The following is a 26,340-nucleotide window of genomic DNA, read 5'->3' on the forward strand; positions in this document are numbered from 1 at the left end:
TTTTGGCATATTTTAGCATATTCATTAAATGCTTTATATCGATAAATGTAAACATTGGATCGTAAAAGCTCCAGTAAAAAATCAAGAATAAAATTAAAAAAAGGAAAAGAACATTGCCCGGACCAGGTTTCGAACCAGTGACCCCTGGAGTCCTGCCAGAGTCCTGAAGTAAAAACGCTTTAACCTACTGAGCTATTCCGCCGTGTAAACATACTTAACGTATTTTATACCTTATATAAGCAATCTTCGTAGTTTCACAAAATTTAACGACAAAAACAGAACTCTCCAAATTATTCAATCGTTTCGCGTTGCAACGCTTTATAATTTTTAGGTTTTAAAATCGTCAAAAGATGCATATAATGGCTATATTAGACCATGGTAAATGTTCAGTATTACTGTTTCCTCACAAATATCATAACTAAAACGAAAATTTGCGAATCTGAAACAACTTTTTTCAATTTTGTCAATTTACCAAAGCGTGAAAAGATCCCTTTAACAGACCATTTCCGCATCATGACAAAAAACAAGTCGCCACTTGTTCTTTGTATTATAGTGTACTTCCCACTTGGACCAGGGGAATTTCCAGTGATTTATTTCATCGCAGGTCTAAGCGCGCATGTGCCTGCTGAAGCATATAGCATCGTGCTGTCGACAGTGGCAAGGCACGGGTTCTTCGTGCTCGGGATAGACTATGGTTATCCTCTATTGGACGCAGTTTGGGAGGATCTGAACGTGTATTTCGAGGAACTAAATTTTGTAAGGTTCCATAAAAGATACAAAGAATCATGGTGTGAAATAAATGTTCATTTTTTGGTCATTCAGTTTACACATATAGATTTATTTTTTAATTGCTAACAAAACGTTTTTAGATGCGATATCAACATCAGCATGATTTTTAATTGGTCAAATATTTCATTACTTATAATGTATTAATGGAATGTATGTAGTCCAACTCATTTAGCTTATTTTATTAATGACCAATACGTCATAAACACCAGTATGATCCGCAAAGAGAATTCAACGCGCATGCTATAGTTGTTTGTTAGATTTTTTTCATATTTCTGTCCGCATTGTCACTTTCTCGTAAATGTATTAACAACAATCAAATATTTGTTCTGCGATGGAGAAGACAAATTTACAAATGCGGTCATTTTCAAACTTAAAGTATAAAAAATTAGCCCCGCTTTGGGAAATCGGGGTTTAATGCATGTGCGTAAAGTATCATCTCAGATTAGCATATTCAGTCCACACAGATTTATCAGAGACGACATTATCCGCCATAGACCGGCTTTTATTTTAGAAGTTACTCCCTTTTCACGAAAAAATACAATAACATCGAAAAGTGTCGTCGCTGATTAGCCTGTGCGGACTGCACTAAGCCCAGTTTGCGCAGAGCGAGGCTCAAATTTTGTCGGTCAACAGCTGCAGAAGTACCTGGCCAACAAGACTGCCGGTATTCCACGTTGGGACCTTACGGGGCTAGCCTGCCACTCTGCCGGATGTGACACAGCATTGAAAATGTTAGAAATGCATAAGTTTTCATTTCAAGTAAGAGCCAATCATTAGTTTTAGAAATTCAAACGCTTCAAGTGGAGGTTGTTTTACATCATGACCCTTCATGTAAGGAATTGTCGATAGCGCGTTGAAAGTTAAAGAAATACCTACATTTCCATTTAAGGTTAAAGTGCACTATTGCAATACGTGTGTATAATGTAAGACATGGAAGTTGTAGAAATAAGATTTCGGTTGACGTTTTTATTTAAGCATTACTAAACATGTGATGAAATTAATACATAGCATTGACAATTATACAAATGAAAAGTGTCCATTGAATATAATATTAAATCATCCGCAATTTGTGTCAGGAATTATGATTGAACGTTGAAGAAATAGGAAAGTTTCTAGTTAGGGTTAGATTTATTAATTACTATATAGGTAAGGATTTCGGCATTACATTTGTGTGTAATGTTGATAAAAATTACTCAAAATATATGAAAAAGCGTCGATGTTTTTTTATAAATAAATAAACAGTGAAATTGATAGTGTCGTTTATCTAGATATGTTTGACTAGCTGCTGATGGCCGTTATGCGGAATCGTCCGAAGATGTTATTAATTAATGACACGAGACCTGTAGTTGGGAGTGATATGTTTGACTTTCTTTATTTTCGATTTATTGAATTGGTGGGCTAATCCCTTTCAGTAAAACGATTATACAGATTAAACACTCAATGGCAATCCAACATACTTTGAACATTACGATAAGTGATATACACTCTTACCCATCCATCGTATTCTTCTAATAATTCCAATTCCAACAGATAGATTAACAACGTGTTATGAAAAAAGAAGATCAAGCCTGCTTGGTGTTTTGTTTCTGTATATCGAATATTTTAATGTAAAATTCAACGATAAATATATGAGTCACGCTCTGTGAAAATCGGGCTTCATGTATGTGCATAAAGTGTCGTCCCAGATTACCCTGTGCAGTCCGCACAAAGGCGGTACTTTTCCACTTCGATGGGTTTCCACTTAAGTGGAGAGTGCAGTCTCTGATAAGCCTATGTTGCCTGCAAATGCTTTTCTTGGACGACACTTTACCAACATGCATTGAACCAAGGACGCAATTCACTTAACCAACATGCATTAAACCAAGAACGCAATTCACTTTACCAACATGCATTGAACTTAGTACGCAATTCACTTTACCAACATGCATTGAACCAAGAACGCAATTCACTTTACCAACATGCATTGAACCAAGAACGCGATTCACTTTACCAAAATACATTGAACCAAGAATGCAATTCACTTTACCTACATGCATTTAACCAAGAACGCAATTCACTTTACAATACACGAATGCATTGAACCAAGAACGCAATTCACTTTACTATACACGAATGCATTGAACCAAGAACGCAATTCACTTTACCAACATGCATTGAACCAAGAACGCAATTCACTTTACCAACATGCATTGAACCAAGAACGCAATTCACTTTACCAACATGCATTGAACCAAGAACGCAATTCACTTTACCAACATGCATTGAACCAAGAACGCAATTCACTTTACCAACATGCATTAAACCAAGAACGCAATTCACTTAACCAACATGCATTCAACCAAGAACGCAATTCACTTTACCAACATGCATTGAACCAAGAACGCAATTCACTTTACCAACATGCATTGAACCAAGAACGCAATTCACTTTACCAACATGCATTTAACCAAGAACTCAATTCACTTTACCAACATGCATTGAACCAAGAACGCAATTCACTTTACCAACATGCATTGAACCAAGAACGCAATTCACTTTACCAACATGCATTGAACCAAGAACGCAATTCACTTTACCAACATGCATTGAACCAAGAACGCAATTCACTTTACCAACATGCATTGAACCAAGAACGCAATTCACTTTACCAACATGCATTAAACCAAGAACGCAATTCACTTAACCAACATGCATTCAACCAAGAACGCAATTCACTTTACCAACATGCATTGAACCAAGAACGCAATTCACTTTACCAACATGCATTGAACCAAGAACGCAATTCACTTTACCAACATGCATTGAACCAAGAACGCAATTCACTTTACCAACATGCATTTAACCAAGAACTCAATTCACTTTACCAACATGCATTGAACCAAGAACGCAATTCACTTTACCAACATGCATTGAACCAAGAACGCAATTCACTTTACCAACATGCATTGAACCAAGAACGCAATTCACTTTACCAACATGCATTGAACCAAGAACGCAATTCACTTTACCAACATGCATTGAACCAAGAACGCAATTCACTTTACCAACATGCATTAAACCAAGAACGCAATTCACTTAACCAACATGCATTCAACCAAGAACGCAATTCACTTTACCAACATGCATTGAACCAAGAACGCAATTCACTTTACCAACATGCATTGAACCAAGAACGCAATTCACTTTACCAACATGCATTTAACCAAGAACTCAATTCACTTTACCAACATGCATTGAACCAAGAACGCAATTCACTTTACCAACATGCATTGAACCAAGAACGCAATTCACTTTACCAACATGCATTGAACCAAGAACGCAATTCACTTTACCAACATGCATTGAACCAAGAACGCAATTCACTTTACCAACATGCATTGAACCAAGAACGCAATTTACTTTACCAACATGCATTGGACAAAGAACGCAATTCACTTTACCAACATGCATTGAACCAAGAACGCGATTCACTTTACCAACATGCATTGAACCAAGAACGCAATTCACTTTACCAACATGCATTTAACCAAGAACGCAATTCACTTTACCAACATGCATTGAACCAAGAACGCAATTCACTTTACCTACATGCATTTAACCAAGAACGCAATTCACTTTACAATACACGAATGCATTGAACAATGAACGCAATTCACTTTACTATACACGAATGCATTGAACCAAGAACGCAATTCACTTTACCAACATGCATTCAACCAAGAACGCAATTCACTTTACCAACTTGCATTGAACCAAGAACGCAATTCACTTAACCAACATGCATTCAACCAAGACCGCAATTCACTTTACCAACATGCATTGAACCAAGAACGCAATTCACTTCACCAACATGCATTGAACCAAGAACGCAATTCACTTCACCAACATGAATTGGACCAAGAATGCAATTCACTTTACCAACATGCATTGAACCAAGAACGCAATTCACTTTACCAACATGCATTGAACCAAGAACGCAATTCACTTTACTATACACGAATGCATTTTAAGGCCAGCGCCTTCATGGAACCGTACAGCCAGCTTGTCCACGGAACAAAACTCAACAACTACACGGTGCCCGCCCTTATGTATGGTACCCCGCTTTCAGAGTATGGTTTCCCAAACTGTAACGTGCGCGGATACGACTGCATTCAGTTTTATAATGTATGGAAGTACGTCAGGGTCGCTCTGGAAGTAGCAGTTTGTGTTTAATCGCCGTCGTTGTTGTAATTGTTGATGTTTATGCTGTTGTTTGGTTTTAAAGTTTGTGTGGCAGTTAGAATGGCCATGATTAAAACCGCTTTCTGGGAAAATGCAAATACGGGGCATGATGCATGTGTGCAAAGTGTCGTCCCTGATTAGTCTGTGCAGTCTACACCGGCAAATCAGGGAAAAAAATTTCCGCGTAAACTGAATTTTCGCTATGAATTGAACGCTCAAGCATTGAGCAAATATTTTCCAAAACGAGGCTCACACTGTATACCTTTAGTTTGTCTCACAATGTTTAGATGCTAAGAGATTTCGTACTAATCAAATCGCCAACAAAGGAAATCATGTTATGTGCGTGTCTTGTTAAACACTAAAACTAACATAAAAAGAAGTTTGGTAGCAATTTAATCCCGTTGTGTACTTTAATACGTACAGAATTGAATTAAAGAAAATCATCCAAACTTCCCAAAAAATGTTTAAAAATATCCAACAGTAAGAAGAGAGGACATACAAAAATTATGTGGAAACATGACTGTATAGTGTATAAGCTATGCATAGAGTTTCGAAAAAAGCTGTAAACATTAAATTGATTATGACGCTCAATATTGTTACAACTTTCATTTACTCCAGTTTTCAAAAGTAAAATGAAATATTATATTGCACCGGAATAATATCGTATACATTGAAATTACTATTTTCCTGTTGTATGATACGAAAATAGGCATTATTACATATGAGAAATTGTGAAGTCTGGTCTGGATCTTCCACGTCCTCTATAGACTCACGCAAGGTTCCGTGTTCTTATAAGGGTAATTTGCGTAGGCTGGTCTGGCCGCATATGACACAAGACCTATATTCTTATGACGCGGGTTATATAGAGGAGTAACGATATACTTTCAGGTTTTGGACATTGTGACTTTCTGGACCCTGTTGCGTGGGAAGGTATGCATCTAACATACAATATCCTTAATGCCGAAGTAAAAACATATTTGAAACAAAATAAAATTGTGCAGAATACTTTCTTTTATGCAACAATGCTGACCAAAGTAAAATAAAAATATTTAAAATAATAAATGTTATTTATATATCGCGATTGATCAGATAAAGTTTCGTTTTCAGCAGTGGCGTTATTTCCAAGATAAAATGTATCTACCAAAAAACAAACAAATTTTCTGACAAAGTTGAACTAAAAAACATGTTGCATAATGACGTTATGTAGTTAAAAAATACCTCATTTATCATTATCGATTTTTCTCACTGTTATTGTTCACTGTTTGAAACAGTTATTTATTGTTATTATATCATTGATATTTTTCCAAAGAAACCACATACAAACATCTACTAATGTTGTGTTATTCTTAGTCCAACTTGAAGTGCAAGTTTTAACGAAATTTACTATTCGTTCAGTTGATCGGAAATGAAATGGACAAAATACGTGTACATGAAAATGTTGTTAATGTATTTCATTATTTCAGAAATAACTTAAATTGTGCACAGTCCATTTATTTAAATAACGTATAAAGCATATATTTTCAGGATGTCACATAATACACGTTTGCAAGACAACCAACAGCACGCGGCTGGATCATGACAGACAGACTGTTCAAGGCTTCATATCCGCTTTCTTCGAAACGACGTTACAGGCGCGTCATGACGTCATCGATTATGTTAAAAACACCATTCTATACATAGATGGTGACGTCACTACGTTATTGTCATCAAGATCGGTGGGTGCACAATGTTAAAAACACAACAAAGATTTATACTAAGGTGCTGGTCAGCAAAAGTGAATGTACTTGTTGATACTGACCATAAGCTTACCGGATGATGACATCATTTGTCCGGTTGATGACGTTGTAGTGATGCCACTTTTCATGAAGTCAAACGTTTATTTACAAAACCGTTTTAAAAAGTGAACGTGTATTTATTTATTTTGAACAAAACAATTTTGATATCATATCATATAAGATCCAGAATTCGTTGTCCAGGAATTTCTGTTACATCTCAAAATGTTTGGTGTCCAGGATTTTCACAACATGATACTTAAAATAAAATGATGTGAATATTTGTATTGAAATAAGACGGTTGTACTGTGAAATTGTCAAATTCATATTTAAGATGTGTACCCTTATATTATGATGTTTTGTTTTCCCTGAATTTGGAGATGTAACATGGACTCGATGGAATTTTATGCCTTTAATTTTGGAAATAGATGAACAGTTCTAATGAGATTCATTCCTTTCTTGAATTACCAACAACTTCATGTTCCTAGCATAGATTTTCCACTCCAAAGTGCCATGACATTAAAATATGTGCAATTTTAATCGAAGATGTAACTGGACACAAAAATTGAACATTTATTCAATAAAAAACATTAAAATAATCAAAAGTTTTTCCTTTCTTTGATTCCAAATGAAAGACTAGTTACTTAGAAACATTTAAAACGATAGCAGTTCATAATTCTTGATTATAAATGACAATTCTGACATGTTTTTAGAAATCAGAGACTAACATTGGACGACAAAATGACTCTCGTTATCTCGATGTCAAAGAAATCAGACAAATTGCGAAGAGATAACCGAAGTTTATCCTATTTTCACCTTTTCATGTATGTAGTTTAATGCTGATTGAAAGAAATGCTGAAAGCTCCTATATTTCAGCATTAATTCCAACCTGCATTAAACAATGTTAACTAATTGGTTAGCTAATTGGTTAGTTAATTGGTTCACTTTTCAAAATAAAAAACTAAGCACATTACAGAACTTAAAAGGGGCTAAACACCTTCAAAAATTAAACCACAAATCTGATTTTATATCAATATATGAATGACAAGGAATATTAAACTATATTCAGTGCATATTGACCAATCAGATAAACGGATTTTAACTTGCAGGGTAATAAAAAAATAATAGCTTTTAAGGAGACAGATAGTAATTAACATATTATTTATTCTGAGATTTTCACAGACTAAAACAACAGCAAACTCTAAACTGCAAACATGGTATTTCTCCCTCTCTCTCTGCTTCACTTGTCTTCCTTGTAACCTGGAAATATAGGATGAGTTACATATTTTTAAAATTCAAAACAAGAAGTCAAAATAAAGTCAAAGACGGGGGAAATGCTTCAAAATCTGAGAAAACAAATGTATGTAGGTAAAGGTTTTGTTTATTATAGTGTCACCCCTATTAAAAGGGTAAGTCTTATGAGACACTTCCAACTGATTATACCAAGTACCTCCCAACTTCTATCACTAGGCAAGATGCCAGACGGATTTCAGTCACTAACCATTAATTTAACTAGCTCGCGGCTCAGGAACTGGCCATTTTATAATAAGTCCCAAAAGAAACATTTCCTGGACAAACGCTCCCTCTTGGGCTCGAACCTTCAACCTCCCGGTCCCAAGGCGGACACCTTAACCATTAGGCCACAGTACATTTACAATGTACATGTCACAGTTGATGCATACTTAATGTAACATTAAATACTTCAACTTACTTTCAAATCTGTAAAGTAGCCGACGACCTAGCTTGGACACTTTAGGTGGTTCCAACTTTCTCTGGATATCTGATTCAAGGATGGTATGCCTTATTTCATTCATAACCCATGCATTATCTTTATATTTCTTGAAGAATATGACCCACGGCCATTCATCCACCTAAAATGTAATACATGTTTAGTTGTTAACTATTGAGTTAAAGTTGCTGCTTATATAGTAAAACAAAAGCTTCTATACTATTGTTACTTATAACAAGTAAGGTGTTTCTAGCTTTAAAACAAATGCTTGCTTGATTCAATGGCATGTTTAGCTGCTTCCTATTAAATGCTCACTTCAGTACTTAAGTGTCGTTTATGGTTTGGAACAAGAAATTGTCTCATTAAAAAAACACCTTTATTTGAAATTCTGAATTATCTCCAAAAATCAAATTATAAATTTATTAAATATATACATGTATACAAACATATTAAAAGTTTGCCAGACATTGATTTCAAATTTCAAAGACAGTTCAATATAGTTTCAAACTAGAAAGAAAATGAATTCTTAAAAATAACTGTGAATGACATTAACCCTTTGCAGCATATACCCATCTTTTATGTTACTACTCAATTTAAAAAAAACAGTTCCAATGGTACACATTTCATAGACATAACAAATTTTGTTTTGCATACCACTATATAGATTATACCAGTATAAAGATTAGTAGTGAATAGCATGAAACAAGATCAGCCGGCTGATTCATGCTATCCACACATGGCATTTTCAATTTCATTTTATACTGCAAAGGGTTGAAGTACTTGAAAACAATGGAACAGAAACAATAAACTGGACTAACGATTAACCCCAACAAAATGATTACTCACTACACCAGGAAGAAAACTTCTACCATGTTTGATCAATATGTAATCTCCAGCACAAATCCTATGGTAACGATTTAATACAATATTTATATCTATCACCTTAGTCTATTATTTTTTATTAAGACAAGTACCTTTTCAAACACTCATTAGTTTCTACATGTATCACAGTGATCATTTATACATGAACATACATTTCCTGGGTAAGGGTATTCCAATATTGAGTGTATAGTAACTGCTTACTACAATGCTTAAATTAGGGGAAGAGAGAGAGAGAGACCTGCAAGTTGTCTTGAATTTAAAAACTGGGAAAAAAAATATCAGATTAAAATAAACTTCTTAAAGCATAATAAATCTAGTATATAAATGTACCTGATTATCTGTTCAGTATTGGAGCTTGGTGGTTGTCTGGTCACATCATTGAACTTCTTTACAGTTTCATCACTGGGTAACATCTCGACATAGTTACTGGCTGACTGCTTGGTCTGCTTGCTCGCCAACTGCTCGAGTTGGTCACTATCAGAATGCTCTGTCTGGTTTCTGACTGACTGCTCTGACTGGTTGCTGGATGACTGCTCAGTCCAATTCCACAGAGACTGCTCAAGCTCCCTATGGTATAACACATACTTATAAATACATACCTAATACCTTTTTGAATGTTTATGTTTTAAACCAATGTGTATGTATGGTAGAACCACAAACACAGGTAAGTGGAAAGCATCCCACACAGAAGTTCTTACCCCGACTTGGACTCTAACCCACACTGTCAGAGCCCGAGATGATATCTACCATAACCTAAATAACATAACTTAAATATTGTAGCTTTGGTGAAACTAACTATTGAGTATCCGGTTCGAGATCCGGTCGGGTCGAACTTCTTTCCGGCAATGAAAATATGTCACTCACCTACAATTCTTAGATTATGTGAGTATGAAGTCAGCGATATGGAAAGAAGTGGTGTAAGTACTGGTGTGAGAAAGCCAGGAAAGCATGGTAGATGCACTGACCGCCATGATATGACCGAAGCTGTTAAAAAGCGACGTAAACCCCATCACTCGTCACAACACTATTCTATTTTCTTAATTAGAATAGTATTAAAATGATGTACCTGAATGAAGTCATCTGGTCACTGGCTATGTGCTCTGTCTGGTCACTGGCTGGCTGCTTGGTCGGGTCATTGGCTGTCTGGTCACTGGATGGCTGCTCGGTTTGGTCAATGGCCGACTTCTTGGTCTGCTTACACAGAGACTGTTCGAGCTCCCTGTCGTAAAACACATACTTATACATACATAAAACTTATGAACACTGAATATGTCTATGTTTATTTGTTTTGAACCAATGTGCATGTATGGTAGGACCACAAACGTACATCAGGTACGTTGAAGGCATCCCAAACAAGGACACTGTTACTTGTGCATCAGACGTAACATGGACATCAATTGCTAGTGTCCAGTTACATCTCTTGGCACAGACATCAGGAAAAACATGTGTTTGTTAAATTCAGATAAAAGAAAAAGCATTGCTGATCAATGTATGAACTTACCTGCACTGCAACCATTTAAAGTACTTATAACACTTTGATGCACATACAACTATTACTTGTGCACATTGAAGATGTAATTTTGACACCAAAACAAAAAAGTCCCTGTAACAAAGACACAACTCATTGCATCAATGTTACATCTTAGAAAGCAAACTCAATTAGAACAGTGTATAGTTAATTTATTGTTTGAAATAAATAGGGAAACAACTCAGGATGGAATGGATTAAAAATGTCATGATGATTTTCTTCCCAACAATTAAATGATCAGAAATTGCCTTCTGATAAGACATGGCATGTAACTAGGACACGACGGGTTTCCCAATTAATTGTAGTCCAAGTTACATCCTTTATGTCGAAAATGTAGTCCACGTTACATCTTTTGTTCAAACACTGTATTTGGTTAAACATAACAATTTAAAACATGGAACAGGGTAATCTCTAATTTGTTTCCATCCAGGCACAAGTATGTGGGAAAATATAAGTCGTAGCAGACAACAAAGACGACTAAATGCATTTTCATTCCTAAGATGTAACTTGGACACGACGTCTATTTTGAACATCGCCATTGAATCTTGCAGTTCTGTCGTCCTTTATTCATTTGCATTTTATTTTCGTACCAAAGTCAAATCATAATTCTATTCGAATTACTTTAAAACAATAAAACGATACCTAAGGCATGTCGTTTCACAAAAAAACTCGGATGTTTAAGGCTAGGTTAGGTTATTTCAGACGTAACTCTCTTCACTTACCGAACTCGTGTCGAAGATTCGGCCATGTTGTCAGCTTTTGTGTACACAAATTCGTTGAATGCGTTCTACGTCATCAAATAATGTGTGCAGTTATTTTCCGGCGCCTTTGCGCAACCGATATGTGAAAGTAAACAGCGTTATCGTAAAAAAATTGATTTTTCGAGACGTAACATTTTGGACACAAAAGGTCGCCCGATTTTATTTTTAGAAATAGCGGAAATGTAACGTTACCCCCCAAATTGATTTATTCTGATGATGATTGTAGGTATTTTGAAGGCAACACCGTACCATTGTAAGCACTGATTAGACACAGACTTAAGTGTAAAACTTATATCTCTAAAGACGTAACAAATTGGACTCGAAAATTACGTCTCGAAGGACCAATTTAAAAATCTATTTTTCTTTTAAATGGTTTACAGAGGCTCTTCTATTTTGTAAGCATGCTTTAGGGGTTCCATCTGTTTATTGATTATTTACTTTGTTCAAGACGTAACTCGGCATAAAGATGCAACATTAAACGCGATTTATGCACTATCAAAAAAAATCTAAAAAAATGTCCACATTTTCACCACATTATGTGGATTTTCCCCTGATCGTGGAAAGCTGTAATTACATTTACCAGTGATGATATTCGCCAGTTTAATGCACTTATCCATGAAATAAGAAACTACATGCACAAACAGCAGGAAGTTAAGGTAAAATGTGATTCTTTGAGATGTAACAGAAATTCCTGGACAGTGAATTCTGGATCATAAACTTATTTTTATAATTATGAAGTGAAAATCATTAACATTCTTATAACGTATGACTGTTTAAAATAGGTTCGGTAAAGTAATTATTACTGGCATACAAGTTTATACAAAACAAACGTCGGTTAAGTGCATGGTAAACTCATATACGTGTTGTAAATCGGTTTTCGAAATATTCTGATCGAAAACAACATGCTAGGCTTTTTAAAAACAGGATAATAATTTGCTCTCATCATAATGTATTTTTTTTTTGATAGCGTAATCGCAGGTTGAAGTATAGTAAATACTATGTGTACACACACCAGAATAGAAGACACACACATGGAAAACAATAAAAAATGACAATAATTGAGTTTTGTAACTTTAAATATGTTTGGAAGAAAGACAAATACCGTATTTTTTATGAAAGCATATTACAAAATAAACGGTCTAATAAAGATAAGCGTATCCGCCATGTGATTCACATTTAAATGTCAAAGAACTGATTAAACAAACTAAAACACGAACAACAAATGTATCTGGTCTATTGGTCATTCCCCTTCCTCTCTCTCCTTCTTCTATATTAAACTGCCCTTAATCTTGCAATATATTTCCTTTCCCCTTACCCGCTATCCTCTGCATCTTTATGTATCTTTTAATTCGGATACAATAATGTTACCTATTTTGTACAATATGAAAGTGTTATATTAGGCTTTATATCAATTATTTAACGCCTGAATCTGTATGATAGTGTAGCAAATATTACAACATGAAACAAGCAAAGGTAAGAAATTTTATAAAACTATCGTATGTGGCAGAAACAGTATATGTAGAATTCGATAAGTTTACTTAGCCATAAATAATATGATTTTATTATTACATACATCATAAATCTACTAATAGTATGTTGTCATCAAGTTTTTATACAACAAACTAAGCGTCTTTCACTTCGTTTACCACTAAAAATACTAATCAATAATGTTGATACTGATGTATGTTAGCATGCCGCTGCTGCTGCTACTGCTGCTGCTGCTGCTTATGATGATGTTGAAAATAATGATGATGATACATGGGTTTTCCAACGAAGGGGTAATCTTTGCATACATCCTAGGTTTTGCCACGAAAGGTTTATGTTCGCATATATCCCAGGTTTTGGCACGAATGGCTGTTTGCATACATCCTAGATTTGGCCACGAAGTGGTTATGTTTGCATATATCCCAGGTTTTAGACGAATGGCTTATGTTTGCATACATCCTTGGTTTTGCTACGAAGTGGTTATGTTCGCATATATCCCAGGTTTTGGCACGAATGGCTTATGTTTTGCATACATCCTAGGTTTGGCCACGAAGTGGTTATGTTCGCATATATCCCAGGTTTTGGAACGAATGGCTTATGTTTTGCATACATCCTATGTTTGGCCACGAATGGGTTATGTTTGCATATTTCACAGGTTTTGACACGAATGGCTCATGATTGCATACATTCTAGGTTTGGACACCAATGGCTTATGTTCGCATATATCTTAGGTTTAGCCACGAAGGGGTTATGCTCGCGTACATCGTAGGTTTGTCTACGAGGGGCTTATGTTCGCATATCATAGGTTTGGTCATTAAGGAATTATGTTAGACGAATGGCTTTGGCCACTAAGGGTTTTTGATCGCATGTATCCAAAGTTTTGTCACGAAGGACTTTTATTCGCATGTGTCCTGAGTTTTGCAACGAAGTACGGATTGCATATTTATAGACGAGGCTTATGTTCGTATATATCCTATTTTCGGAAGGCTTGTTTATAGACAGGGCTTTTGTTAATATATTTCCTATTATCGAAAGGCATATTGATATACAGGGCTTATTTCCGTATATATCCTGGGTTCGCAAGGAATATTTATAGACGAGGGGTCGCCTACCGCGGACGGACCCTTAGAAGTGGCAAAGTTAGACATCACCGTAACAACAGATAGAAGTCCTAAACATGCTCAAGGTACGTGTCTCGTTCTCGGTAAACCCGGCTTAATACATGCGCGTATAGTGTCGTCCCATACTAGCCTGTGCAGTTCGCACATGATAATCAGGGACAACTCTTTCTGCTTTTATGATATTTTTGATCCACAGAAAGTCTCTTCTAACCAAAATCCAGTTTAGGCTTAAAGTGTTGTACCTCATTAGCCTGTACGGACTGCACACTTTACGCACACGCATTAAGGCCAGTTCTGCCAGAACGAGGCTCATTCATATAAACAAGTTGTTGCAACTAATTTAATGTTGGTACTGACACACACACACACACACACACACACACACACGCACGCACGCACGCACGCACGCACACACCCTCACACACACACACACACACACACACACACACACACACACACACACACAAACCCAGAGACGCAGATAACGTTTGATTCTTGTTGTTTATTTTTTTTATTGTTTTCTTAGTTACTGCTATGTTATTCTCAATTTCTTTTAAATAAGACAATGGCCTAACAACCATATTGGATACAGTACTGATTTTAAGGGCCTTAAATTGGTACTTTCCAAATAATAAAGAAAACACTGGATTTACTCTTATATAAAATCACTGAGCGCATTACAATACTATATAAAAACATATTTAATTTATCTTAATTTAATGATATGAAACATTAAATATTAGATATTCCATGCTTAGAAGCAAAAAATGTCTAAATTGTACATTGTCTTATTATACAGTATGTCATTTATATTGTATATATTTGCTGTTTTATACAGAATTGCATTCGAATTTTACTCTTTTTTAGCATTAATACTATCGAAAGACATTTCTGTTTGTGCATTTTGCATGAGATCATAAATAGGTAAATACGTGGTTACCTTGGTTTAAATTGCATTATACACAAAATGTAGTGTTTTAATATACCGGTAAGCTAATGTTTTTTTGTTAGAATTTGGAGTTTGAACGTAGGAAATTTATTATCAACATGTTTAGGGTTTTCTGCCTTTAGCTTTACAACAAATTTCTACGTATTTTGTAGTGGTTATATTTTTGCTTGTTTAGTTAATCCTTACACATAAATTGTAAAACGTAGGTGTGATTTTCATTTAAACATAAAAAACTACATTATACAAATGACAGTTTTGTTTACATTCTCATATTTTCATATTTCTTGCTTTTTTTAGATTAGTTACTATAGTTTGAAAACTGGTTGTGATCAAACATTCGTATGTTATTTAGATATTTTTTTTATTAGTAATTAGCCTTCATAACTTGCAACTACTCTTATGCTTTACATGCATGTGTCCTGCATAACTTCAGAAAGCTAGCTGTTTACTTTCAATATTTCATTTGTACTAACAATAAATTGCTTAATAAGTGTCATGTTTGATACATTGGTGTTCTTTTGTTGTGTCAGGTCTTTTAATATTTGTTACTGAATTATTACGGTTTTGATGAAATACCTATATCCAATAAACAGTAAAACCATGTTCACGTTTGCTTCCATTACACAGAATAACATTGTCACAAAAAGGTTTATTATGAAACCGTAAAACATTTATGGTAGAAGCCTTGTCGCATTTCATATAGTGTATGTACATAAGATGACATACCTTTCAAGTTTAGATTATGCTTCTTTACAACATGCCCACGGAATCCAGATATGCTTTTCATTAACTTGTTGCATTCCGGGCACTCATACACAATTGATTGAGTATTGTCCCGCACATATTCACTATTACAATGTTCATCATAAGCGGTATATTCCCCTAGAAGTAAATCCAGATTTAAATCCTCATCATCCCATGACACAAAATCCGTATTAGACATAGTGAAGCGCACAGACACGCGACTAAATAACTACATCGAGATGCTAAATATCACAGAATGGCATAGTGTACGGGTCTGTAGATTTATATACATATACTCTATGTGATTATGCTTTAATTGATAAAATTGTGCTTTGAATTTAGCGGTAATTAAAGTGTACAAAGAACACAAACATTCAATTAGAGCAGACCAAGAATAGATTCTCTCCATAATAGGCAAATGTTGTTCACAGCTTTGCTCAAATTATACTACAGGTTAAAGGCATTTCGGATTAACAAAATTAACACACTGCAATTTAAATGAAAAGCAAACATCTAATTAAAACCATTCTATTATCAGTTGTTTGCCGTAAGATTCCGATAGCTGCATTAATTATATACTTTACCGTATTTCAAAAGCATCCTTAAATACCGATAATCATTGTTTTATTTGCGAAATAAAACAAATCGGCATGTGATTTATTTTAATTACTATTTAATTGACACATTACAATTGTGTGATAATGCCGCATACATTCTAATTTAAATAATATTTGTTAAAAACACAATTAAAAAACTCGAACGCGAAAGCGTGTTTCCGAAATGTTGATAAGCGTGTTACCGGTAACTACCGTGGCAACCGACAAACAGTTGCGCGCTAATCTCGCCGAAACCCGCGACGGGCGAGAGTTTACCGATATTTGGCGACCTGCTTATCTATGTTATCTACGTCTCTGACAAAACCGTATAGACGAGTTAATTGTTATTGTTTACATTCGGGATTTTCCGCGCATGCGCACTGACTGGTTGGCAAAAACACTGGTTACAGTAACGTAAAACATGTAAAAAGGGCTTTTGTTTAGTCAATAAATTGATAATAAATACGAAATAAACATTAAAACTCTTTTTAAAAAAGTGCAAATATAGCATACTTATAGTACCAAATAAATGTATATTCACAAATAAAATTTCCTCTTCATAAAAATACGAAGTAGTTATTAGCATAGAGTAAACGTGATCGGAAGACTTAATACTGACAATTCCACAAAACAAAACAATAAATTAGCCGTATTCTTTCTGATAATAAGACTTGAATAAATTATATTTAAACACTAATAAAACATATTTTAATTGTATTATAATTTTAAGTGGTGTGGATAGTGTTTTATTTCATCAGCGATCAATTGAGTCAGAGGTGCATTTAATCAATTATAAAAAAGCCCTAAAAAGCGGAATACAGTACTATTTTTAAATATTGTGGTAATTTTTTTTTACATTGAATGAATTTACGTTTCGTTTACATTGAATGAATATAAATTCAATTTACCATACAAACGGAAAAACCCTGCATATTAATGACCCAAATGTAACTGTCTTTGCATGTATATTGAAATCTCTATTAGTAATAAGAAGTGATAAAAATATAGCATTTTATGATAGATGCATATATTTAATTTATCTAACGGCCCCTTTTGTGACTGCTTATGTTCATGATCGTGTTTCGGACCCTGCAGTAATGTACAATCTTTACACATAATAGCGGAGTTAACTTTTGCCGGTACCCGTTAAATACCTTAATTGCATAGCAGTAAAATTGCACAATATTTAAATGTATAGTTATTAAACAATGTATTATTAAGTTTAACTGGCTAATAAATATATACACTCGTTCCCGTTAATACATTTCCGACAAATGTCTTCATTTTTGTTAAAATATTTCATAAAAAATTAACTTATCAGTATTTTTAGCTTTAAAATGTGGCTTAAATGATTGCTCAATATGCCAAGAGATGACATAGAGGTATCGTGACTTATGTTTACTGACCAGACACTCGTCTGCAACATGTGGTTTATGCAGGGGTCCAAGTGTAGGTCCCTGGGTTTATGACACCATGTTTTCTTTGTAATTGTCTGGACAGTATCCGATCATAACGAGATAATCGGTTTGTGATAACAAAGGTGCAATTATACACCGGGATATAAATGCTGCAACAAAGAGTGCCAAAATTAGTGTGAACAATAAAATAAAACAATTACATTAAATAAAAGAATTTATTGAATGTGTAAGAAGGTAAGTTTTTCCAGACACATAAAGGTTCAAATCAGTTACCCTATGTCGCGTACATACAATTGACCTATTCGTTGTTTGTTTTTATCCTTATTTGTTTTCGTTCATTAAATTTAATTCATTCTAAAAGAATTTTAATTTCTGAGAAGTTTTTAACTAAAAATGGTCGCGATGAAGTGCCAAGTAGAGAGATTTTTGTTTAACCACATACCGAGCTCTTAGATTGTGTTCCACTCCCGAGTTCGTTGTCAGTAAAAACAAATAATAATAAAAACAATAAAATCGTTCCAAAGATGCATTTCCTTGAATGCTAATGTTTTATTCAGACATAATTAGTAAAATTATATTCGATATTGTGCATGATTATCATTAAAAACGAAGATTTCGTCAACCTTCTCTATATGCGCTTATATAAATTGCACCTCTTTTGCCAACCAGTGGGCGGAGTCTAAACTTTGCAGGTGCGTGTGACGTCACGCGTTAACTCGTCTATTCAGGCGAAATATAAGGAAAGGGCGAATATTTTGTCCTTTGTTAGTCTTGTCAGCGCTTTGATTACAGAGCTATGCACTTACCAACGCTAATGTAAACGAATCGATGATTGGCTAATAATATACATATGGTCCAATGATAATTGCCAACTCAAATGCAGATAGGGACGTGATGGCAAATGGTGGAGATTGTAAACAACAACGTCCCTGGATAACAACTAACAAGTGAAACACATTCTATGCTATGTTTACATGCAATTTATAGCATAACAAACTAAGGTAAAAAAAAGATAAAGCGTAGTTTAATCAAATGTTGTCAGTGGAGCGTCTGATGTACTAAAACAACTAAAAGATGTCTTCAAGAATAAAATTGTGAACTTGAATCAGAGGACTTCTGCAATGGTTGCATCTCTATCGTTATATCATTTGCAATCGTTTATCTTTGTATTGTCAATCTAAATTAGCAACATCAAGCATAGTCCGGTTACCACATATCAAGTGGATAAGGAATTAAGTGAAAGGAATTCTTAATTAATGAAAACAATTAAAAAATAAACGATTCACCCTCTTAAATTTATTTATTTCAAATTAATTCCATGTAAAATTGGTTTAATTACATTGTGTTTTACATAACAAAGCCATTGCATGCACACAGTCTCAGAAAAACATGGCCTGACCTATCTATCTATATATACTGCTAGTCGCCAACAATTAGCATTACAAGCAGGTGCGTGTCAGTGCTAGGAAATTAAGGAAGAAGTGTATAGGAGATAAAAGTAATACATAATGTATTTGTGAGACATAGAAACAAAGGTGATAGTGTTAGTTAAAAGAAGGAATATACAGATAAAAGGTTAAAAACAGCCAACCTGCTTAGAAACTGTGGTCTAGTTTGGTCACCCCCAGCCTAAACTGGTCCAGGGTAGGTGCCTGTACAATATTGGCTGGTAGAGAGTTCCATAGGACAATAGTGGCTGGATAGAAGGAGAATTTATAGTAGTTGCTTGGAGTAGGGATTTGTCTGAATGAAAGAGGGTGCAAATGTCTTGTGAGCCGGGTCGGAGGAGTGACATAGGGAGGCATTGGTACAGCAACCAGTCCGTGGACATGTCCTGTAAATTTTGTAAGGTCCGGCCTGTTAGTCAATTAAACAGGACCGATTGTCCAGTAAAAAAAGAGAACGAATTCGTTAGTTTGTATGCTATATGATGGGTGAGTCTTGGGTTATTTTTATAAAGTGATTACATAAGAAATATTTTATAAATGTATGACTATGACAGGGATCAGGTAATTTTTTTCTCTGATGGGATTACTGCACCATAGATGAAAAAAACAATGGGCACTTACAAAGTTGAATGGGCACTTTGCAAAAATGAATGGGAACTTCTCAAGATTTATTTCGGGTAAAATTTTCAATCAATAGGAAAATCAGCGTCAGTAAAATTGCCACCCCATCAAATTTATTTCTGCGTCTGTGACGCAACTTTATTCTTTAACATGTTAATTATATTAAGCAAACTCGATAGCATAGTAGATAAAAATAGTATTACCTTGCAGTTGCATAATTAGTATATATAATCCAATAAAACACTGCCATTATTTACGATATTTGTGTTTAGGAATTTTGTAAACAGGGGCGTCTGCCATAGTTTGTAACTGTACAGAAAGTTTCTAAATCGGAACTAATCGGTACATCTCTGAAAATCATTTATAAATGTATTTGTCGTTTCAATTTCGGCAAATCGGAACTCAAGTTGCGTAAAGCACTTGCTCAATTAACCGACTCCACCTCCGTTCTCTGCAAAAGATTTGAAGGCGGAGCTATGCAAGTGCTATTATAAATTGGACGATTGCCATTGAGGAACAAACACACGTTTGGTTCAGCATGCTATACAAAGGAAGCCAATTTGGTCGGCGAGAAATTTGTGGCTTTATTGCTTCAGACAGGAAACGGCTTTCCTTGATGACGCCAAACTGTCAATTCAAACAGAGTGCAAATTTTCGGAAGACTTTAACTGACTCTTTGTTTACAATTCCAGTAAAAAAAAAACGCATGCTAGCATTAAACTTTGGATTAAATTGTCAAAATAAAGCAAAATGGAAGTTGCAAAATATGAATAAATTAATTCACGTCAGTTCAAATAACATGTTTTGCGTTGTAAATCAACGAGTTTTCATGACAGAGGGGATTGATCTACCGCGATTTTTTTCATGAACGAATTCATAAGTCGAGTTAGAGCAAACAAATAATTTGTGTAAGAGTAGTTTATCTTATATAAGATTTATGCAATGGGCATCACATTGCGTAATGGTGCGCATCGAATAATGGAAATAATGCGCAGTTTTTCGTTTTAATGGGAAAAGAATGCACTGCGCACCTTTATCCCAATCTCTGCTATGAATCATTATAAACATAATTATTAACATTTGTTCTTTATATTTGTTCCTTTTTTTCCAAATGTTTATCGTCAGTAATAATAATAAATAATCGATTGTCTTGACAGTGTCAAACTGCCATCTTGAAAATGTTTTCTTGTTGAGCCGTGTACTCTTATTGGCTATTCCAATTTCAAGATTTGCATATTTATAAATTGCCTTAAAACTCACATTGCAGAGGAGAGTAACTTCCTGTGAAAAAATGTCAACAGACGATTTAGTATGGAAAATAATCATAAATAAACGATTTTGTGTTAATTAGGAACACTATATCAACGATTAATAAAAGAGGACATATTTAATAAGAGCTCTGATGAATTAAAATATAGACCAGTTTTATCTTATTTTTGATCGGCAAAAAGATGGTGACCAGGTCAAAACTTTTTTCTGTAAAGACTGCATAATGTGTGAACGTTCTATCATGTAATTTCACGTGATCTCTATGACCACGACTCTTAAGAGCCCACGACTCAACAAGAAACTACGATATAGGTTTGTTTATGGCTCTGAAAATTTTCTGAGTTGCAAAAATATTGATAGCATCTTTATGCACGTGCTTTTCTGTACCAACGCTCTTTCTGCTGGAATTTTCCGAGGGCACCTGATTGGTCCATTTTTGTGCATCTTACGAATGCGGGTTAGGACTGTCCAAATCCATGAAGGCCTAGTGGCTTAACAAGATAATGATAAATTTGATTATACAATGATACAGATATCAATTTGTGTGGTTGCAATAGCAATAGTAATGTACATGTTTAATAATGATCATTGTCATTCGAACCGTTATTATCTTGGCTGTCATTGCCCATGCCTGAAAAAGGCTGGTCATCATTATTCGAGGCCATCATCGGTTTAGGCCGTTTTTACCAGACTCCTATTTGACATGGGCGCTAAGGGTAGCTTAGGTAAACAAGTATCGGCTACTTTCGTTTTGGAAAATGTTCTTAATATATTACTGGGAGCGATTCCAGGCGGAAAATTAGAATGATGAGAAAATGTATATTTACTGTTAACATGCTTTCAATTTTGTATGCCCCCTGATCAAATGATCCGTGGTATATTGTTTTTGGCCTGTCTGTCTGTCATTCCCAAAACTTTAACCTTGGTTAAAGTTTGATAACTTTCGCAATATTAAAGATAGCAAGTTCATATTTGGCATGCATGTGTATCTCATAAAGCTGCACATTTTGAGTGGTAAAAAGTCATGGTCAAGGTCATCCTTCTAGGTCAAAGGTCACATATCATTGTATTTTTCTTTCCTAAAACTTTTTTTTTTAACCTTCGTTAAAGTTTGGTCATAACTTTATATTGAAGATAGCAACTTGATATTTGGCATGCATGTGTATCTCATGTGTATGAGTGTATCTCAAGCGGTGCAATAGGGTGCATTGTGTTTCTGACAAACACATCTCTTGCAAGACTAGTACTATGTATGGCGTGTATTATTATTTAACGTCAGATGTACATTTTGTTTGACTTTGAAATTAATAGCTTTTTAATCATTTATCATTTTATGTCATTTACACCTTGATCCCAGCAATGAAACCAAGTTATTTTACTATTATATTATGTAGCCGGTAGGTCCTGTAAAAAAAAGAGGAGGTCGTGTATTTTTTCCCATTTTACAGGACCTAGACGTGTCTTGTAAAAATTTGCCTAGTTTGGATTGACTGTACACACTTGCAATAATATGCTGAAAAAAATTGGTAAGTTGCAGTTGCTTTAAATGTGTGTTAAAGGGGTAAACACCACCAGAATACAAATGGATAGATAATTCTCAGCTTTATTAACTTGACATTAAAACGAGTTTAGTTGACCACTGTCAGGCTACATATTTGTTGGTTTCTTAAATTTGTTTCACTAAAATAAGGAATTCATCCACACTCAGTCTTGTATTCTGTTATAAAGACAAAACAAGATTTGAAATCTATATATCAGACCTATTATCTGTCATTATACTTATCAGATAGCAGTGCCCTTAATTATTAGTTTGAAAATGTGCTAAAACTCCAAAATATTACATATATATATGCTCATTGAACAGTATAGTGTAAGTTTCAGAAGAACGTAATTTTACACTGGTTTAAGAGGAAACATAACAAATTGAATGTAATAACCGTTTACAATTACTGGCTTATGTTATTGTTGGTGATATGAGTAGCCAATAACATTGAGCTGCATAATCAATATTTTACTCTGACACATAACGCTATGCAACATTGAATTTTGTTTTATTCAGAAGCGTTCGTTTTAAATCTTTATTTATGTTTTAGTACTTTTGCCCTCTACCTACATATCATTGATGAACAGTATTTTTTTTTACAAATTTGTGAATACTTGAATGGCATTCTATCCATAATAATTCAAATGAATAAATTTGCCATCCCTGATGTAAAATAATTTTACATTGAAGATAGAATCTACATGGAACATAGGCTGATCATTTATCTTGTTTTGTTTTGCTTGTTTGTAATTAATAGCAGTTTTGAGTTGAAACTGGGTATGTGTCCCTAGAGGTTTATTCAATAGTAGTAAATTACATTTAGATTTTGTTTAACCTGTTTAAGTTTGGAAGTAGAATTAGCTGTTACAGGATTTTTTTTCAAACAATATCTGTTGAAGTAGAATAAAAGTTCTTATTAAAGTTCTTATTAGCCCTGTTCTTGTAAAACTGAGTTTAATAAGTGTCATGCCAGATCAGCCTCGGCATCAGAGCTCCAGATATTTTTTAAGATAAAGAGTATTTCAATCATGACATTTAAGCTAATGAGTAAAATACAAAATCAAAGACTTTTGCGGGAGTATTTAAAATACTCCTGCAGAAGTCTTTGATTTTTATTTTATGAATTTTTTATACATGAACATGCCGAAAACATGTATTAATAATAAAGAACATCTACTATTGTTTACATAAACATGCATTTTGAAATGGCTGATCAAATAATCTGAAGTGGGGCACTGTTGGTCCAACTGATAATTGCACAAAATGTGTATGCCAATTTTTATGTTTTTTTTTACTCATCAAAAGTATAATTCATGCGTATTTAGAAATTTTCCATGAGTATTTTACACAAATCTCTGCAGTACAGTTTTCCCAGAAAATTTTTGTTTCATTGCAGGAATGGACCTAAAGAACCTTGAAGGTGATGAGCTTGTACAGCACCTTCGACAGCTGGTGATCAGTTGTGAGCCCCATATCCGGGAGGCAGGGTCTGTGGAGAATGTGGAGGAAACCCTCCAGCATCTCGAGGAAAATGATGACAAGTTTCACAGGTCTGTTTGACCCTTTGCATGCTGGGAAATTTGTCATCTGCTAAAATGTCGTCTGCTTAATTTCTAAAATTAGCATTTTCTTCGATTTTTTTTCCAAAGAATACTATAAGAATAGCAAACAGTTTGGATCCTGATGAGAAGCCACATTCTGTGGCATCTCATCTGGATCCAAACTGTTTGCAAAGGCCCTCAAAATTCGGTTCCAGCACTGAAAGAGTTAAGCCTGGTTCTGCAAAAAGTGGGCTTAATGCGTGTATGGAATGTGTTGTATGCACAGGTTAATCTGATAAAACACCTTTTGCATAGACTGGATTTTCAGAGAGCCTTTCTTGAAACAAAAAATTCTATTAAAGAGGATAGTGTTGTCCCTGATTTACCTGTGAGGAATACACATTCTAATATATGACAACACTTTACGCACATGCATTAAGCCCAGTTTTCTTAGAAGACGGCTTGTTTGTGCCTTTTGTAGGATTTAACACTTTACTACTCTGATACCCATTTAATTGTCTTTGTAGTTCCTTAGAAAATAAAATTTGATAAAAGATCTTTCTTACTCATGTCAAATTTAAAGGCTTCATGTCCAACCCTAAAATACTGGTGAGCAGCAAACCCCATAATTCTTAAACAGACTGGGAGTTACACGTGATATGTCTGAAATAGTATGAAAAATGGATAAAACATTCAAATATACAGGTAAGAATTGATCAACCAGTCTTTGTTATTGCCTTTTTGTAGTCATTGCCGTAATATCAAAATATAGTACTCAGGTTTGAATTTTAGATAACATATTCTATTTGAAATACAATGCTTTCTGCTCACAAAAGGATTTTTGTTATCATTGTAGCAATGCTTACATGTCGTTTTTTTATGCAAAAAATAAGTTTACCGGTAATGTGGTAGACAGAGATTTGAGAAATATTGTAATTTAACATATTTATTTAAGGTCTTGAATAAGGAACTTGTTAAATGAGGTACAAAACAAACTAAAAAAATTTTTGTTGCATTAATTTTTTGTTGATTATTCAGTATAATTCTTGCAAAACTGGGCTTATTGCATATGTGTACAGTGTCATCCCAGATAAGTATGTGCAATATGCACAGGCTAATCAGGAACGACACTCTCCATCCAAACTAGATTTTTGTTTAGCAGAGAATTCCTTTTTATGTAAAAATTCCATTAAGCCAGAAAATGTTGTCCCTTATTCACACTGCTCAGGCTAATATGGGATGACACTATCGTCAAAGACATATACATGTATATTAAGCCCAAATCTCCGAGAACAAGACACACTTGTTTCCATTGCAGGTATGAATTTGTGAAGAATCTGAAGAGGAAGATAGAGGAGATTCTCGGCCCACAGATTGATGAGGAGATAGAGAAGCATGGAGGACAGATCGACAATGGCCATGAAACACTTGTCAGTCAGATCACTGATAGGATCATCAAGTCTAAACCGTACGTCACCATGGTCACCACTTATATGATCTGTCCTCTGGGAAAATTGGGAGTAATTCATTTGTGTTTAGTGTTGTTCTGCATTAGCCAGTGCAGTCTGCACAGGCTTAGCCGAACACAATTTTCCACTTTCATGTAATTTTGTGTTCTAAACCAAAATCCAGTTTAGGTGGAAAGTGTCGTCTCTGATCTTGGACGATACACATGCATACAGTTTGCACTGAGTGCAGCTCATATGAATTCAGGGTCTTTATAAACAAGACCTGTACCTTTGACTAGCCTGTTAGCATTATTATGCCCCTTTAAGTGTTGTTCTTAAAAAAAGTATTATACCCCTTGAAGTTTTGTTCTTAAAAAAGTTAAGTTAAGGTTTGTGTGCTAGTTGGAATTCATAAAAAGTTTTCATTCAACAAGTACATATATCTGTAAATACTACAATAGCAAGGTCCATACAA

At 34.7% G+C, this 26,340-nt stretch overlaps 3 protein-coding genes across 7 annotated transcripts in view; 2 read left to right on the plus strand and 1 right to left on the minus strand.

Annotated features, from left to right (window-relative positions):
- The first annotated feature begins 506 nt into the window (after positions 1-506).
- Positions 507-6,959, plus strand: LOC127846216 (uncharacterized). Its single transcript, XM_052377388.1, has 4 exons — positions 507-813; positions 4,801-4,993; positions 5,899-5,940; positions 6,535-6,959. The coding sequence occupies exons 1-4, from the start codon at positions 514-516 to the stop codon at positions 6,741-6,743; spliced, it is 744 nt and encodes a 247-aa protein (XP_052233348.1). The 5' UTR covers positions 507-513; the 3' UTR covers positions 6,744-6,959.
- A 969-nt stretch (positions 6,960-7,928) lies between these two features.
- LOC127845356 (uncharacterized) lies at positions 7,929-12,347 on the minus strand. Its single transcript, XM_052376222.1, has 6 exons — positions 11,644-12,347; positions 10,460-10,612; positions 9,724-9,960; positions 9,358-9,415; positions 8,494-8,653; positions 7,929-8,042 (listed from the first exon to the last, which is right to left on the minus strand). Exons 1-6 carry the CDS (start codon positions 11,667-11,669, stop codon positions 8,023-8,025), a joined length of 654 nt encoding a protein of 217 aa, XP_052232182.1. The 5' UTR covers positions 11,670-12,347; the 3' UTR covers positions 7,929-8,022.
- Positions 12,348-18,840: 6,493 nt separating this feature from the next.
- The window catches only part of LOC127844596 (protein broad-minded-like), a 93,371-nt gene continuing 85,871 nt past the window's right edge, over positions 18,841-26,340 (plus strand). For all 5 annotated transcript variants that reach the window (XM_052374985.1, XM_052374983.1, XM_052374987.1 and 2 more), the window contains exons 1-3: positions 18,841-18,996; positions 24,273-24,426; positions 25,736-25,885. In XM_052374985.1, coding sequence (XP_052230945.1) covers positions 24,275-24,426; positions 25,736-25,885 — 302 coding nt within the window. In that variant the 5' untranslated portion in view covers positions 18,841-18,996; positions 24,273-24,274. The remainder of the gene's footprint in view (positions 18,997-24,272; positions 24,427-25,735; positions 25,886-26,340) is intronic.

Source organism: Dreissena polymorpha, chromosome 9 (assembly GCF_020536995.1).
Source record: "Dreissena polymorpha isolate Duluth1 chromosome 9, UMN_Dpol_1.0, whole genome shotgun sequence".
NCBI classification, from domain to species: Eukaryota; Metazoa; Mollusca; class Bivalvia; order Myida; family Dreissenidae; genus Dreissena; species Dreissena polymorpha.